The sequence below is a fragment of the Dipodomys merriami genome, unplaced genomic scaffold (genome assembly GCF_024711535.1).
Source record: "Dipodomys merriami isolate MVZ:Mamm:240054 unplaced genomic scaffold, mDipMer1.0.p SCAF_3, whole genome shotgun sequence".
In the NCBI taxonomy this organism is placed as follows: Eukaryota; Metazoa; Chordata; class Mammalia; order Rodentia; family Heteromyidae; genus Dipodomys; species Dipodomys merriami.
The window spans coordinates 75,401,957-75,417,347 of NW_027204492.1; the positions used below are offsets into that span (position 1 = coordinate 75,401,957).

Consider the following 15,391-nt stretch of genomic DNA (forward strand, 5'->3'; position numbering starts at 1 on the left):
ACTGGTAGAGAATCAGAGGAGCAAAAAAGTTAAGCAAGGGGCTGGGAAGGTGGCTCAGTAGTAGAGCGCTTGCCTTGCATGCCAGAGGCCCTGGGTTCGATTCCTCAGCACCACATAAGCAAAATAAAAAAAGCCGGAAGTGGCGCTGTGGCTCAAGTGGTAGAGCACTAGCCTTGAGCTAGTGGAGGGACAGCGCCCAGGCCCAGAGTTCAGGCCCCACGACCAGACCCAAAAAAAAAAAAAAAAGCGGCAGTACACGTCTATTAGCTACATGGGAAACATAAAAAGATTACAGTCCAGGATGGCCCAGGCATAAACTTGAGACCACATTCAAAAAATAACTAAAGCAAAAGAGCTGGGAACATAATTCAAGTGGTAGAATGGCTTCTGGCAAGTTATAGACCTTGAGTTCAATCTCTTGGGGGTGGGGCTGGGGGGGGGGGAGGAAAGAGGGAGGGACAGAAGGAAGGAGGGAGGGAGAAAAAAGAAAGAGAAGATGGCAGGGAGTGAGGGAGGAAGGAAGCCAGGGAGGGTGAACAAAATAATTCTTGAGACACCAAGTTAAAAATCCTGCCTTCCCTTCCTTACCTGAAGTTTCTGGAAAGGCTAAAAGAATACAATTTGGAATAATCTCAGTGCTAAATTGACACATAAAATTATATTATTCCATATTTTTCTAAAATTCTAAGTACTCATTTTTGAAATGGTAATGCTTATTTGAGAACCAGAGACAGATTTGCAAAGGTAACAGTGTTAAACACACTCTTCAAAAACCATACTATATATGGAATATGCTGTCTTACTCAATGAGCATTTTCAATTCCAGGTAACAGTGATCTTTCTAAAAGAATAATAATTGGGCTGGGAAGGTGGCTCGGTGGGAGAGTGCTTGCCTTGCATGCATGAGGCCTTGGGTTCGATTCCTCAGTACTACATAAACAGAAAAACAGAAGTGGTGCTGTGGCTCAGAGTAGTAGAGCGCTACCCTTGAGCTGAAGAACTGAGAAACAGTGCCCAAGCCTAAAGTTCAGGCCTCACGACCGACCAAAAAAAAAAAAAAAAAAAAAAGAAGAATTAAAATAATAATCAACGTACCACATGCACCTATTCAAACCTGTCCTTATTAAATTCCAGCCTGTTAATATAAAAAATGCCCTCTATAACTTTGCCTACTATCTATCTCCTACCTGTGTCTTTATCTATTAACTTAAACCTAGTATTAATGATATCTCCATGCAAAAGAATTCCTTACTACCTGTACACTGCAATTTGAAAGCACTCCCCTCCCTTTGAGCTCACAGTACACCTCCTTACAATCTCCATCAGCATCCCCTGAACACTGGCTCCAGGACTTCCTGTTGATACTAAAATCTGAAGATGTTCAAATCCTTTGCATCTTATTTATACATTACTACACACATCCTATTTGTACTTCAAATCACCTCTACATGGTGTGTAATATTAGCATAATACACATGATATGTAAATAGGTATTACCATTGTTTAGGCAATAATGACAATGGAAAAAGTCAGCACATGTTTAATATAAAGACATTGCTCTCATCCTTTCTGCAGTTGAATGCACAGGTATGAAACTCAAGGATATAGAGTCCACATATTCAAAAGGATTAATTGTACTTAACCTATGTAGAGCATCAGCCATAAGCAAAAAAGCTCCAAATTCAAGCCCTACCATCAGCACAAAAAAATTATAATTTTACTTAAAAGTTTCCTTACAAAAATACAATTATCCAGCACTGTTGGCTCACACCTGTAATCCTAGCTACTCAGGAGGTTGAGATCTCAGGATCGCAGTTCAAAGCCGGCCTGGGCATGAAAAAGTCTATGAGATTCTGATCTTCAATTAACCACGAGAAAACCAGAAGCTGCACTGTGGCTCAAGTGGTGGAGTGCCTGCCTTAAGCTGAAGAGCTTAGGGTTAGCACCCAGGCCCAGAGTTCAAGCCCCATGACTGACAAAAAAAATACAATTGCTGGGCTGGGAATGTGGCCTAGTGGTAGAGTGCTTGTCTAGCATGCATGAAGCCCTGGGTTCAATTCCTCAGTACCACATAGACAGAAAAAGCCAAAAACAGTGCTGTGGCTCAAGTGGTAGAGTGCTAGCCTTCAGCAAAAGAAGCTCAGGGACAGTGCCCAGGACTCAGTTCAAGACCTAGGACTGGCCAAAAAAAAAAAAAAAAAAAGAATACAATTGCTATGAGTTTTGAAGCCAGAAACCTGGATTTGAATCCCAGTTCAGCAGACTACTGTAAGTGAATTCACCCTGATTTAAGTTTATCCACCTCACAGGGTTGTTGACATGATCCTGAGAACTGTACAAAGCCTCAGAGACAAGGCACAAAATGCATCTTCAATATCCAAGTATTTTCTTAAGTTTTTTCATGTTGTAAGTAGAAAATGAAAATTTCATGGTATGCTAGATTGTTACTGTTCACAGAGTAAGACCTGGGAATGCGCGTCTGGTAAGCAGAAAGTGCACTACACCATGCGGGCATAGACAAAATTTATTAAAATGTCACATGCTTATATACAACATGCAGACATAAAAGTAATTCTTCACTCAGGGGGCAGAAAGTTAATCTTAGTTTTACTGGAATACAGACAGTGAGAGTTAACCTTTAGTTTGTGAGCACGAAGAGTTAATCCTCATCAACAAATTTGAGGTAATTCCAGTGATCAAAGGTTACGAAGAACAAAAGCAAGGTATAGGTGGGCTTCCTCAGACAAACAAAGGGAGTCTAGAGGCATTGTTCTACAGGATTCATGGCAAGAGGACAAAGGGCACTTTCCACATACCTTCACCTGAGGCTTATGGCGGGGCATCCGGACTTAGGCCCAGACTTGGAAGGGGTGTTTCCCTCTCTTCCCCAGGGAATGCATGCCTGCATATGCACCCTCACAGCACACAAGTCCTCAGATGGGGTCACAAGAGCCAGTACCTCTGATACTAGATAAAATAGAAGAAGCTACTCTTCTATGAAGGCTATAGCATTAATTTAACCAGTTATGAATCTATTCCTTTCCACTTGTACCCTTTCTCTAGCTCTACTATATATAGACCATGGAATAGCCTCTCAAATGTCCATTTGTTTCTGTACTTCTCTAGGTCAAATCTAGGTGGCACATGCATCTAGTTAGCTCCTAGGTCTAAATGACCACTTGCTCTCAGGTCCCACTCAAGAGAATTCTAAACCATTGCCAGGTGAACAGATACTTTCAAGGCAAAAGTCAGTTCTTTTACATCATCTCTTCCAGAAAGCCTTCTCTGAGATACCAGTTTGAGTTAGAGGATACTACAGTTTCTGTTGCTACCACTGCACCCTTCCATCAATGTCATCCCAGACTCAGTAGAAAATAGTATCCTAATTATCCATTAATTATCTACTAATTAATGAACTGTCTTAAGGCTTCTAATCAATCCATCTCTATTGGTCTTCTACCATAAATGTTCTAAGCCTGTACACATTTCCCTTTCTCACCTTCTCTGATTTCTTCCTTTGTTCACTCAAATTCTTTTCTGCTGGGGCTCCAGGAAAAATATTCTTCTGATAATCAGAAACATAGCAGGCCATATTAAAGTGGCACTCTTCCTGAAGAGATAAAGTGTCAATCTTCAGTGAAAAGCCAAGAGAGAGAATGAGATCCTGAGACCAATCCCTAGTACTTGGGTGCACGCACATGCATGTGCACACACACACACAAACACACTCAAAAAAAGTTGCTCACAGTTATGGAAGCTGAGAACGCAACATGAAAAGGCTGTATCAATTCTGCCACTTGTGAAGACTCAAAAGACTTGTGAAGACTCAACAGCACCACAGTTGGGCACACTTAAGAAGGAGTGATCCCCTAGCAAGATAGGAAGCCAGAAAGCAGGGGGGGCAGCACTCTGGTTTTATAACTCAAGTGTCATACATAACCTTAAGATCTATGTTAATTCCTTCCAAAATTAGTGCACTTAGTGACTAATCACTATTCACCAGGCCTCACCTATTAAAGGTTCCACCAACCTCCATTATTATCATACTAAGGATCAGGCCTCCAACACACAAACCTTTCTAGAACAAGCCACATACAAAGCATAGCACAAGCTATCCCAATTCCCCCTTGCCCTTCTTCCCATCTGGAATATTTCCTTTGTGACCTCTAGAATCCTTCTTAGAAAATAAACCTGCCAGCTGGGCGCCGGTGGTTCACGCCTGTAATGCTAGCTACTCAGGAGGCTGAGAACTGAGGATAACAGTTCAAAGTCAGCCCAGTCAGGAAAGTCTGTGAGACTCTTATCTCCAATAAACCACTAGAAACCGGAAAAGGCACTATGGTTCAAGCAGTAGAGTGCTCGCCTTGAGCTGAAGAGCACAGGGAAAGCATCCAAGCCCAGAGTTCAAGCCCCACAACCAACAAAAAAAGAAAAGAAAAGAAACCTGCCTACACTTTTCAATAATTAATTATACATTTTCTTCACCTCTTGCCCACAAATGAGACATGGGTATGTCCTAAGCCTGCTTATTTTCCCATTACCCTAAACTCCCAAATGCCTAACTGCTAAGCCACAACACTGGTATGCCCCCAAACCTGTGTGTAGCATTCTATTTAAGCAATATGCTAGATGGACAGCCTCAGGTAGTTTGGTTCACAAAACAGAGAACAGCACATGATGTTAAGAGCCAACAGGGCAACTGTAATGGCCAAATGATAATAAAGAAAGAAGATAACCAGATACTGGTGGCTCCTATCTATAATCCTAGCTACTCAAGAGGCTGAGATCTAAATATCAGTGTTTGAGGCCTGCCTAGACAGAAAAGTTCATACAATTCTTATCTCCAATTAACCATTCAAAATGCTGGACGTGAAATTTTGGCTCCAGTTGTAGAGCACCAGGCTTGAGCAAATAAAGCTCAGGGACAGTTCCAGGCCCTGAGTTTAAGCCCCAGTAACAATACAAGGCAGAAAGAGGAAGAGGCAGAGAGAAAAGAAGGAAAGTAAGAAGGAAAGAAAGGAAGAGGAAGAAAGGAAAAAAGAGAGAAAGAGAAAGAATGGAGAAAGAAAAGGAAAGAAGGGAGGGACAGAAAGGAAGGAAAGGAAAGAATGAAAGGAAAGGGAAAAGGAAGGAAGGAACAAAAGGAAAGAACGAAGGAAACATTTCCTGGAATGCCTTTGACTTATGAATAAATAGAGGTATACCCAGGGTATGAAACAGGTTAACACAAACAGGATGAACAGAGATCATGTGAGAACCCACAATAAATATGCCATTATTTTCAATGTAGTATCTTAGAAATTTATACTCATTACTTACGGAGATTACAAAAATTATAGTACAAAGTAGTAAAAATAGGAAAGCACAAAAAATTAAATCTCCCAACAGCAAATCCTCAAAGAAACAACTGTCCAATAAATAAGTGGGCTAAAGACTTAAAGAGAAACTTCTCTGAAGAGGAAAGGATGGCCAACAGACAAATGAAGAAATACTCAACCTCCCTAGCTATAAAAGAAATGCAAATCAAAACAACATTGAGATACCACCTCACCCCAGTTAGAATGGCTATCAACAAGAACTCTAATAACAACAGATGCTGGAGGGGATGTGGACAGAAGGGAACTTTACTACATTGTTGGTGGGAGTGTAAACTTGTTCAACCACTTTGGAAAGTAATAGGGAGGTTCCTCAAAAGACTCCACATAGAGCTCCCCTATGACCCAGCAATCCCACTTTTGGGCATTTACCCAAATGATCACAAACAAGACCACACTAAAGCTACCAGCACAACTATGTTTATTGCAGCATTATTTACTATAGCTAAGATATGGAACCAACCCAGATGTCTCTCAATAGATGAATAGATCAAGAAAATGTGACATATATACACAATGGAATTCTATGCCTCCATCAGAAAGAATGACATTGCCCCATTTGTTAAGAAATGGAAAGACTTAGAAAAAATTATATGAAGTGAAGTAAGCCAGGCCCAAAGAAACATAGGTCCCATGGTTTCCCTTATTTGCAATAACTAGTTTATGTCTGAGACAAACAGAAACTGTCTGACAAGTTGATGTTAGGTGAAATGAACCCCAAGATAAGGATTCAAATGTTATTTTTATTTTCTTCGATTGTTTCTAACATATTTATAAGATGATTTCTTTTTTGCTTTGTATGTACCTCCCCCAGGGTATAAGCCCTGCTTTCACTGTATTTGATGTTGATATAATTTGTGGAGGGAAAGGGTAAAAACAAACTGTTTAAATAGGGTTACAGGTGAACCCATTACAACGAGATGTAGAAGATGTTATGTCGAAAAACAAACTTTAGAACTTTGGCGGAGTGGAGGGTAGGGGGGTGGGGATGGTGATGGTAGGGGGGTGTGGGGGTGGGGTGGAGAGGGGAAGGGATGCTATGGGGAAACAAAGGAGGAGGCAACAATGCTTGATAAGAAATGTACTCACTATCTTGCCCATGTAATTGTAACCCCTCTGTATGGTATTTTCACAATAAAAAAAAAATAAAGAAAAAAAATTTTAAAAGAAAGCATTGAGGGGCTGGGAAGATGGCTCAGTGGTAGAGCGCTTGCCTTGCATGCATGAGGCCCTGGGTTCGATTCCTCAGCACCACATAAGCAAAAAGAAAAAAGCCGGAAGTGGCGCTGTGGCTCAAGTGGTAGAGTGCTAGCCTTAAGCTGAAGAGCTGAGGGACAGCACCCAGGCCCCCCCCCAAAAAAAGAAAGCATTGAGCTAAAACATAAGCACTACTTATTTTAAATATGTTGTTTGGGGGGGGGGGGGAAGTAGGGATTGTGCTGGTCTTGCGGCTTGAATGCAAGACCCAGGCATTGTCCCTGAGCTTTTTATGCACAAAGCTAGTGTTCTACCACTTGATATAGTTCCACTTTCAGCTTTTTTTTTGTAGTATACTGGAGATAAGATTCTAATGGACTTTCCTGACTGAGCTGGCTTTGAACCTGAGATCTCAAACTCTTGGATAGCTAAGATTACAAGCATGAGGGGCTGGGAAGTTGGCTCAGTGGTAGAGCATTTGCCTTGCATGCCTGAGGCCCTAGGTTCAATTCCTCAGCACCATATAAGCAAAAAGAAAAAAGCTGGAAGTGGCGCTGTGGCTCAAGTGGTAGAGCACTAGCCTTGAGCTGAAGAACTGAGGAACAGCGTTCAGGCCCCACAACCGGACCCAAAACATAAATAAATAAATAGATAGATAGATAAATAAATAAATAAAAATTACAAGCATGAGTCATCAGTGCCTTTTCTTAAATGTGTTTTAGTTTTAATAAAATAACTAAAAATATAGTCAGACACAAGAACATTAAATGCAAATTTTCCAGTACTGGAGATTAAACACTGGGCTCCATGTGTGCCAGGCAAGCGCTCTACCACTTGAGCCACTCCCTTAGTACTAAGTCTTATATAAATTTTTGCTGAATTAATGGTTAAATAAACAAATGAACACCATATTTAGTAATGATCTCAGCTTCTGGAGTAGCTAGGATTACAGTAGTAAGCCACCAGTGCCTGGCAGAACTGATAATTTTTTAAATTGACAATCAATTATCAATTATATTAAAACTTGATAATTTTTTTTGTCAGTCATAGGGCCTGAACCTTGGGCCTGGGCGCTGTCCCTTAGCTCTTCAGCTCAAGGCTACCGCCCTACCACTTGAGCCACAGCACCACTTCCAGCTTTTTCTGCTTATGTGGTGCTGAAGAATCAAACCCAGGGCCTCATACATGAAAAGCAAGCACTCTACCACTGAGCCACCTTCCCAGCCCCCCAAGAAATTGATATTTTTTAAATGATCAATTATTGTTCATTTACAAAATCATAAAAATACTGAATCTGGTAAGAAATAAAACCACACAACTACAATCATATGATCTTTAAAAAAATACCTAATACACTGAAAAAAGACTCACTAACAAGTAGTGCTGGAAAACTGGCTAATTGCATGTCATCACTGAAATTAGACACCTATCTCTCACTCCGTACAAATATCAATTCCAAGTGAATCAAAGATCTTAATTCAAGAAAGATTTGAAACCTTACAACTATTACAGGAAAATAGAAAAAACTCTAGAAGATATAGGTAGATAATTATTTTCCAATAGTTCAGCAAATAAGAGCAGGCATATATGCATATGACTACATAAAATTTAAATTTTGGCAGCTGACAATATGGCTTAGTGGTAGAGTGCTTGCCTAGCATACATGAAGGCCTAGGTTCAATTCCTCAGTACCACAAAAACAGAAAAAGCCGGAAGTAGCGCTGTGGCTCATGTGGTAGAGTGCTAGTCTTGAGCACAGAGAGGCTCAGGGACAGTGCCCAGGCTCTGAGGTCAAGCCCAAGGATTGGCAAAGAATAAAATTTAAATTTTTGGCTGGGAGCCCTACCTACTCAGGAAGCTGAGATTCAAGGCTAGATGAACAAAGCCAGCCTTGGCTGGCAAATCAAATATCTTATATCCAGTTAACCACCAAAAAGCCAGAAGTGAAGGTGTGGCTCAAGTGGTAAAACACCAACTTTGAGCAGAAAAGCTCAAACAAAAACATTAGAGAGGGGCTGGGAAGGTAGCTCAGTGGTAGAGTGCTTGCCTTGTATGCCTGAGGCCCTGGGTTGGATTCCTCAGCACCACATAAGCAAAAAGAAAAAAGCCAGAAGTGGCATTGTGGCTCAAGTGGTAGAGCGCTAGCCTTAAGCTGAAGAACTGAGGGACAGAGCCCAGGCCCAGAGTTCAGGCCCCACAACTGGACCCCTTCCCCCCAAAAAAAAGAACATTAGAGAAAAAAAAAAGAATATTAGGCCCTGAGTTCAAGCCCTCATATCAGCACAAAATAATTCTATAAATCGAAAGAAACAATTAAGCCAGGCACCAGTGGTTCATACCTGTAATCATAGGTACTCAGGAGGCTGAGGATCACAGTTCAAAACCAGCCCAGGCAGCAAAGTCCATGAGATGTGAGACTCTTATCTTCAATAAACCACCACAAAACGGGAAGTGGTGCCCAGACCCAGAATTCAAGCCCCACAACCCACCCCCAAAAAAGGAAAAAAGAAACAAAGAAACGATTACCAGAATCAAGAGACAACTCACAGAATGGAAGAAAATCTTTGGATAATTCTATGGATAAAAGATTAATACTCAGGTTATAAAAAGAGCTGAAAACTTTGAACTCCAGAACAAATAATGCAACAGTTTTCATGAAGGAATACAAATGGCTAATAAAAACATGAAGAACTGTTCAAAATCCAGATTCCATTTCAGTGGCAATCATCAAGAAAACAAACAACAAAGCCAGGCACAAAAGTTCAGGAACAGTGCTCAGGCCCCAAGTTCAAGATCCAGGACTGGCACCAAACAAAAAAACAAAAACAAACAACGAATACTGATGAGGATGGGGTGCCTCATACACTGTGGCAATCATCATGTTAAGCAAGAGGTAAGCCAACCCATGTTCTCTATCTTTGTGGAGTATAACCTAAACTGATGATGATGACAATAGTAATACTATTGAGACATTTATGTTAGTAGGGAGACTAGGAAAGGATTAGAATGAGGGGAAAAGGAAGGGATACTGAAAGAAGAGGCTGAAATCCACAGGAAAGTTTTTCAAAAGAAGGGAGGGAGGAGCAACGGAAATAAAGGACAAAAATGTATTCCAACATACAGTGTACATATACAGAAATCTCACAATGAAATTCCCTCATAAACATATTAATTTAAAAAATAAAAATAAAAAATTTAAAACTGAAAATGCAGATCACTGAAGTTTGCAGCACATATGGCTAACAAAATACCCATATACATAATTCAAAAAGAGTTCCTAGCCAGGTGCTGGTGGCTCATGCCTGTAATCCTAACTACTCAGGAGGCTGAGATCTGAGGATCTCGGTTCAAAGCCAGCCCTGTGAGACTCTTATCTCCAATAAACCACTAGAAATCAGGAAGTGGCACTGTGGCTCAAGTGGTAGAGCACTGGCCTTGAGCTGAAGAGCTGAGGGACAGCGCCCAAGCCCAGAGTTCAAGCCTCACGACCGACCAAGAAAAAAAAAAAAAGAGTTCCTACAGCTGGGCTATGGTGGCTCACTCCTGTAATCCTAGCTACTCAGGAAGCTGAGATCTGAATATCATGGTTCAAAGCCAGCCAGAGCAGAAAAGTCTACGATACTCTTATCTCCAATAAACTACCCCACAAAAGCCAGAAATGGAATTGTGGCTCAAGTGGTAGAACACTAGCCTTGAGCGAAAGAAGCTCAGAAACAATGCCCAAGTCCTGAGTTCAAGCCTCAGAATGGGCACTAAGAAGTTAAAAAAAATAGATAAAACAAGCAAGCAAAAAACAAACCAACAGTGGTAGAGAGTCCATGAAAAAAACTAGTCAAAAGATTTAACTATCTCATAAAAGACATTCAAATGGCTAATAATGGAAGGAATATCATCAGGAAACTGAAGCAAAACCCAGTACAGTAGAGCCTTCTTTTAATCAAAAAGAAAAGATAATGATTACTAACAGCAATATTATAAATCATCTTGAACTCTTAAAAATTTGTTACATGTGGGGCTGGGAAACTGGTTCAGTGGTAAAGAGCTTGCCTTGCATGCCTGAGGCCCTGGGTTCGATTCCTCAGCACCACATAAGCAAAAAAGAAAAACCTGGAAGTGGTTCTGTGACTCAAGTGGTAGAGCGCTAGCCTTGAGCTGGAGAGCTGAGGGACAGTGCCCAGGCCCAGAGTTCAGGCCCCACGACCGGACCCCCAAAAAAAATTTGTTACAAGTATTTTAATATAATTGCTTTTAAGAACAAGTTGACAACCAAGAACTGGTTCAAAGCCAGTCCAGGCAGTAAAAATCCATAAAATTCTTATCTCCAATTAACCAGCCAAAAGCCAGAAGTGGACCTGTGGCTCAAGTGACTGAGCACTAGTCTTGAGTTCAAGACCTGGTACAGATTCAGAAAAAAAAAGTTGACAAGATCTATTTAACTTAATTATGTACATAGACTATGATTCAGCACCTATCACCAAACAACATGCAAAAGAATCTTCACAGTACAATTTGCAAATCCAGAATGAAGGCAATCATACTGCCCATCTACAATAAATAGGCTATACTGTTGCATACTGATATGAAATACTATATATTTTGAAAATAAAAGAATTATTACTATCCCAAATATCATGAATTCTAAAAGAATCTTAAGTCAAAGACCACAGACTTTAAAAAGTATGCACATAGCGTGATTACATTTCTATAAAATTCAAAAACAGCAAATTACTCATGTGCTTGTGGGCTCACACCTGAAATCCTTACTACTCAGAAGGCTGAGATCTAGAATCACAGTAGACAACATTGCAGGAAATTCTGTGAGACTCTTATCTCTAATTAACTAATCCGGAAGTGTAGCTATGGCTTATGTAGTACAGCACCAAAAAAGCTAAGGGATGGTGCCCAGGCCCTAAGCCCAAGCCCCAGTACTGGTACATGCACACACTACACGCATGTACACACACATGCACACACACACACATACCAAGAGAAACCAGCAAAATTAAATGATTAAAGCCTTAACTCGGATATTTCCCAGTTAAATTGTAAGAGGTTAGGAACACATTCAAGGCCTTTCAGCTGTCGATGGAGCTCCATTTCTTTCTGTGGGGTGACAGGGGTGAATTCGGGGCCTACATGCTCACTTAGCTTTTTTTACTCAAGTGAAAAAAGACTCTTGACTCCAAGAATCTCATGGACTTTCCTGCCTAGACTGGCTTCAAACTCTCATATCTAAGCCTCCTAAGTAAGCTAGGATTACAGGCATGTGCAATCAGTGCCTGGAATGTTCTATTTCTTAGTCACCATACTAATTACACTAGTGTGTTGACTTAGTGAACAGTACACTGCAAGTTTTTACTTAAAAATGTTTGCACCAAGCACCAGTGGTTCATATCTATAATCCTAGTTACTTAAGAGGCTAAGATCTTAAGATTGTGGTTTAAAGCCAGCCTGGGCAGTTAAGTCTGTAAAATTCTTATCTCCATTGAATCACAAAATCACAGAAAAAGCTAGAAGGAGTTCAGGGACAGTGCCCAGGCCAAGAGTTCAAGCCCCAGGACAAATAATAATAATAATAATAATAATAATAATAATAATAATAATAATAATAATACTTGAAGTCCCAAATGATTCAGCTGAAATAGATTATAAAACAGACTGAGACAAGAACACGCACAAGTAAACCAAATCATTCAATATATGTTCTGAGTATAAAAGCACTTATTGTACACTTTCAATTTCTAGTAATTTAAATTTTTTTGAAAAAAAATTCCAGGTAAAAAGTCATCATATCCGGATGTATTGGTGTATAAATTCCGCACTTGGAAGGCTCAGACAGGAGAATTTAATTGGAGCCCTGCCTGGGCTACATAGCAAACCTAGGCCACCCAAAAAACAGTAACAAAGCTCCCCTAGCTCTTAGTTACTAGAAGTTATTCAAGCAAGTAATAAGACCTAACTTGGGAGAGGAAACTAATTTTTAAATGTAAATGTTATAAGTAGATAGGTCTTATACTTAAAAATATCTGTATTTTTTCTTTTTTTTTTTTTTACTTTTTTTTTTTTTTTTGTTGGTCGTGGGGCTTGAACTCTGGGCCTGGGCGTTGTCCCTCAGCTCTTCAGCTCAAGGCGATCGCTCTACCACTTGAGCTACAGCGCCACTTCCGGTTTTCTGGTGGTTTATTGGAGATAGGAGTCTCACGGTCTTTCTTGCCCGGGCTGGCTTTGAACCGCGATCCTCAGATCTCAGCCTCCTGAGTAGCTAGGATTACAGGCGTGAGCCACCAGCGCCCGGCAATATCTGTATTTTTTCTACTCATTAATAAACGGAGAGTGAAATTTAGATTAGGAAATAATACCTCAGACTCATGAACTACATTAGTTTAGTGACTTATTACAGACTTCTGAACTTTGGTTTTATTCATCAGTAAAGCTATGTTAATAATTACCTAAAAAAGTTGTGAACTTTAGGCAAGAAATATAGTTAAAAGCTTACCTAGAAAGGGAAGCGGTGACATTGTCCAAAAAGAAATGTACTCATTGCCTGACTTATGAAACAACAACTCCTCTGTACAACACCTTAATAATAAATTTTTAAAAATCAAAATTTTTATAAAGCATATCTATGTACTAGGGGCATGGCAGTGCTTTCTTATCAAGTGCATGGCCTAGAGTTCAAACTCCACTACAGGAAAAATTTTTGGAAAAGTTTTACAGCTTACCTGTTAGAGACAAGCATTCAATACTTTGAACTTACTAAATACTTATGGGCAAAATTTGTGAATACTCAGTGATAAGATATATAGGAGGGATAAACAAATATGCAAATACACTGTAGAACAACACACAATGCACTAGCAACAAATGGGAAGACAAGATGGGAATAGGGTAACATTCCTAGAGGGGCTGTTGGCAACTGACATTCCATTGAAATGATAGTAAGAAGCCCTCCAGAAGAAATAGAAAATGAGGAATTCATGCTGAGGAATTCAAGTTGATTATAATGCTGAATGAATGCCAGGCAGAAAAGTAAGCAGTTAGGGAACAAGGGGGTTGGAGGATAGAAGGAATGCAGTAAACAGTGTGAACAAGAAATGTGAAGACCATAACACATATGTCTCGTTTTTCCATTAATATCTGCATAGTTAGTGCCTGCACATCCTTAAGGTCTTGGTTCAGATATAATTTGAACAGTGGGACCTCTTCAGGTCTGAAAAACCATAAAGCCTAAATTTAATGATCACTTGTTAATGAAATCAATTGTGATTACCAAAATACTCTAAAAAGTAAACCACATGATAACGTATGGACCATAAAAACAATATTAGCTCTCTCTGCCCTCTCTCTGCTCTCTCTCCTCTCTCTCCTCTCTCTCTGCTCTTTTCTCTCTCTCTTTCCTCTCTTTCCCAGCTCTCGCTCTTTCCCAGGCCTTTCCAAGCCACGTGGAGTGCCAACCTTGCCTGGTCCCAGCAGGTCTACTGAATAAACCTACCCCTTACCTGAAAAAAAAACAATATTAAACAGTTAAATATTTGAAAATCTCCCCCAAAATATTTGAAAAAATCTACTGATTTGCTGGCGTTAAAGGTAATCATAAAATTATTTACGCAATAAATTAACCCATATGAAATAACATATTTGTGACTGGATGTCATTCTAGCGAAGCACTTCTCCCCTGAAAGGTTTTAGGTGGAATGGAAAAGGTTCTACATTTTGAAGCAGATAGCGGATTAAGGGCAAAATCCAGTTTGACTCTCTTTCCCAGCCCTCCTTGCCTCCACGCCCCTCCCATTCCCACCACCACTCACCACTATCCTCGGATTCGCCAGAAATTTGGGGGGGGTTGCTCTAGGCCAGCATTAGAAAACAAATGAAATGAATGGAAGGCAGAAACCCTGTAATCATAGCTAAAAGATTTTGTTTAAAGTAAAAAATAGGTAAACCTTGAATAAATCCCTATAACTTCTATGCTCCTAAAATGAGCTTCTTTGTTCATTGTTTCATACACAAGCTTCTTTGCTCATTAAAAAATAAGAAAAGACAAACAAGCACAATATAATCGTGATTTTGAAGTTGCTCAAGCTTTGGGGGAAGATGCATAATTCTCTGGTTAGGAGAGGAGAGAGCGAAAGCAGCTAGGGAGGAAAATACTGTTGCTAGGAGGAGGGTGGAGGGAAGGAAGAATGAGTTGGGGACGGAGCTTGCTAAGTCTGGAGGGTAAAATGTGCCTAGTGAAAAGTGGGTATGAACAATCGAAAAGGAAAAATGAAGGCTCAGGAGAGAAACCGCATAACCACAGGTGAAGAGCTTAAAAAGACAGCAGGAGGGAAGAACGGGAAAATGGGTGTGGGAGTCCATGTCTAATCGACCGCAGTACGGTCGCCAAGAACATCTTACAATGTTTTCCAGGCAGCAAGAGTTCTCATCCTATCCGCCCCCACGTTAAGATAAGAAGGGAAACCTTCCAGTACTTTACTGAGCTAATTTGATGAGAACTACCTGTCCCCTATTTGACACTCACCTGGGCAAAGAAGGTAGAGACTGCGGCGTGACCAGTACTTAATGCTCTTTCGTTAGACGGAAGCTTTAGCTTCTGCAGCTCCCACCCTCCCGACAACTTCCTGTGTCTATTGTGTGAGATCAGCGGATGCTTTAATTTCATTGGCTGTCTAACCGGATCCGAACCCGCGTAGCATTGTAAACACGTTGTAGTCAATTCGGGGACTGCAATGTCGCCTCCAAACCTAATATGCACAATTTGTGGCCTTATTAGCCTTAGAACTATCTCCCATCGACAATTAGCGCACACTAGAAAAAAA

General features: G+C 40.4%; 1 protein-coding gene across 2 annotated transcripts in view; it reads right to left on the reverse strand.

Annotated features, from left to right (window-relative positions):
* Maged1 (MAGE family member D1) overlaps window positions 1–15,177 on the reverse strand; it is a 56,834-nt gene extending 41,657 nt beyond the window's left edge. Inside the window, exons 1-2 of one of the 2 annotated variants that reach the window (XM_070040352.1) lie at window positions 15,094–15,146; window positions 3,500–3,610 (exon numbers count right to left, since the gene is read on the reverse strand). In XM_070040352.1, the coding sequence (XP_069896453.1) occupies window positions 3,500–3,592 (93 nt within the window). In that variant the 5' untranslated portion in view covers window positions 3,593–3,610; window positions 15,094–15,146. Of the gene's footprint in view, window positions 1–3,499; window positions 3,611–15,093 lie in introns of both variants that reach the window. The other variant, XM_070040353.1, reaches the window with a different exon arrangement.
* Between the last annotated feature and the right edge of the window lie 214 nt (window positions 15,178–15,391).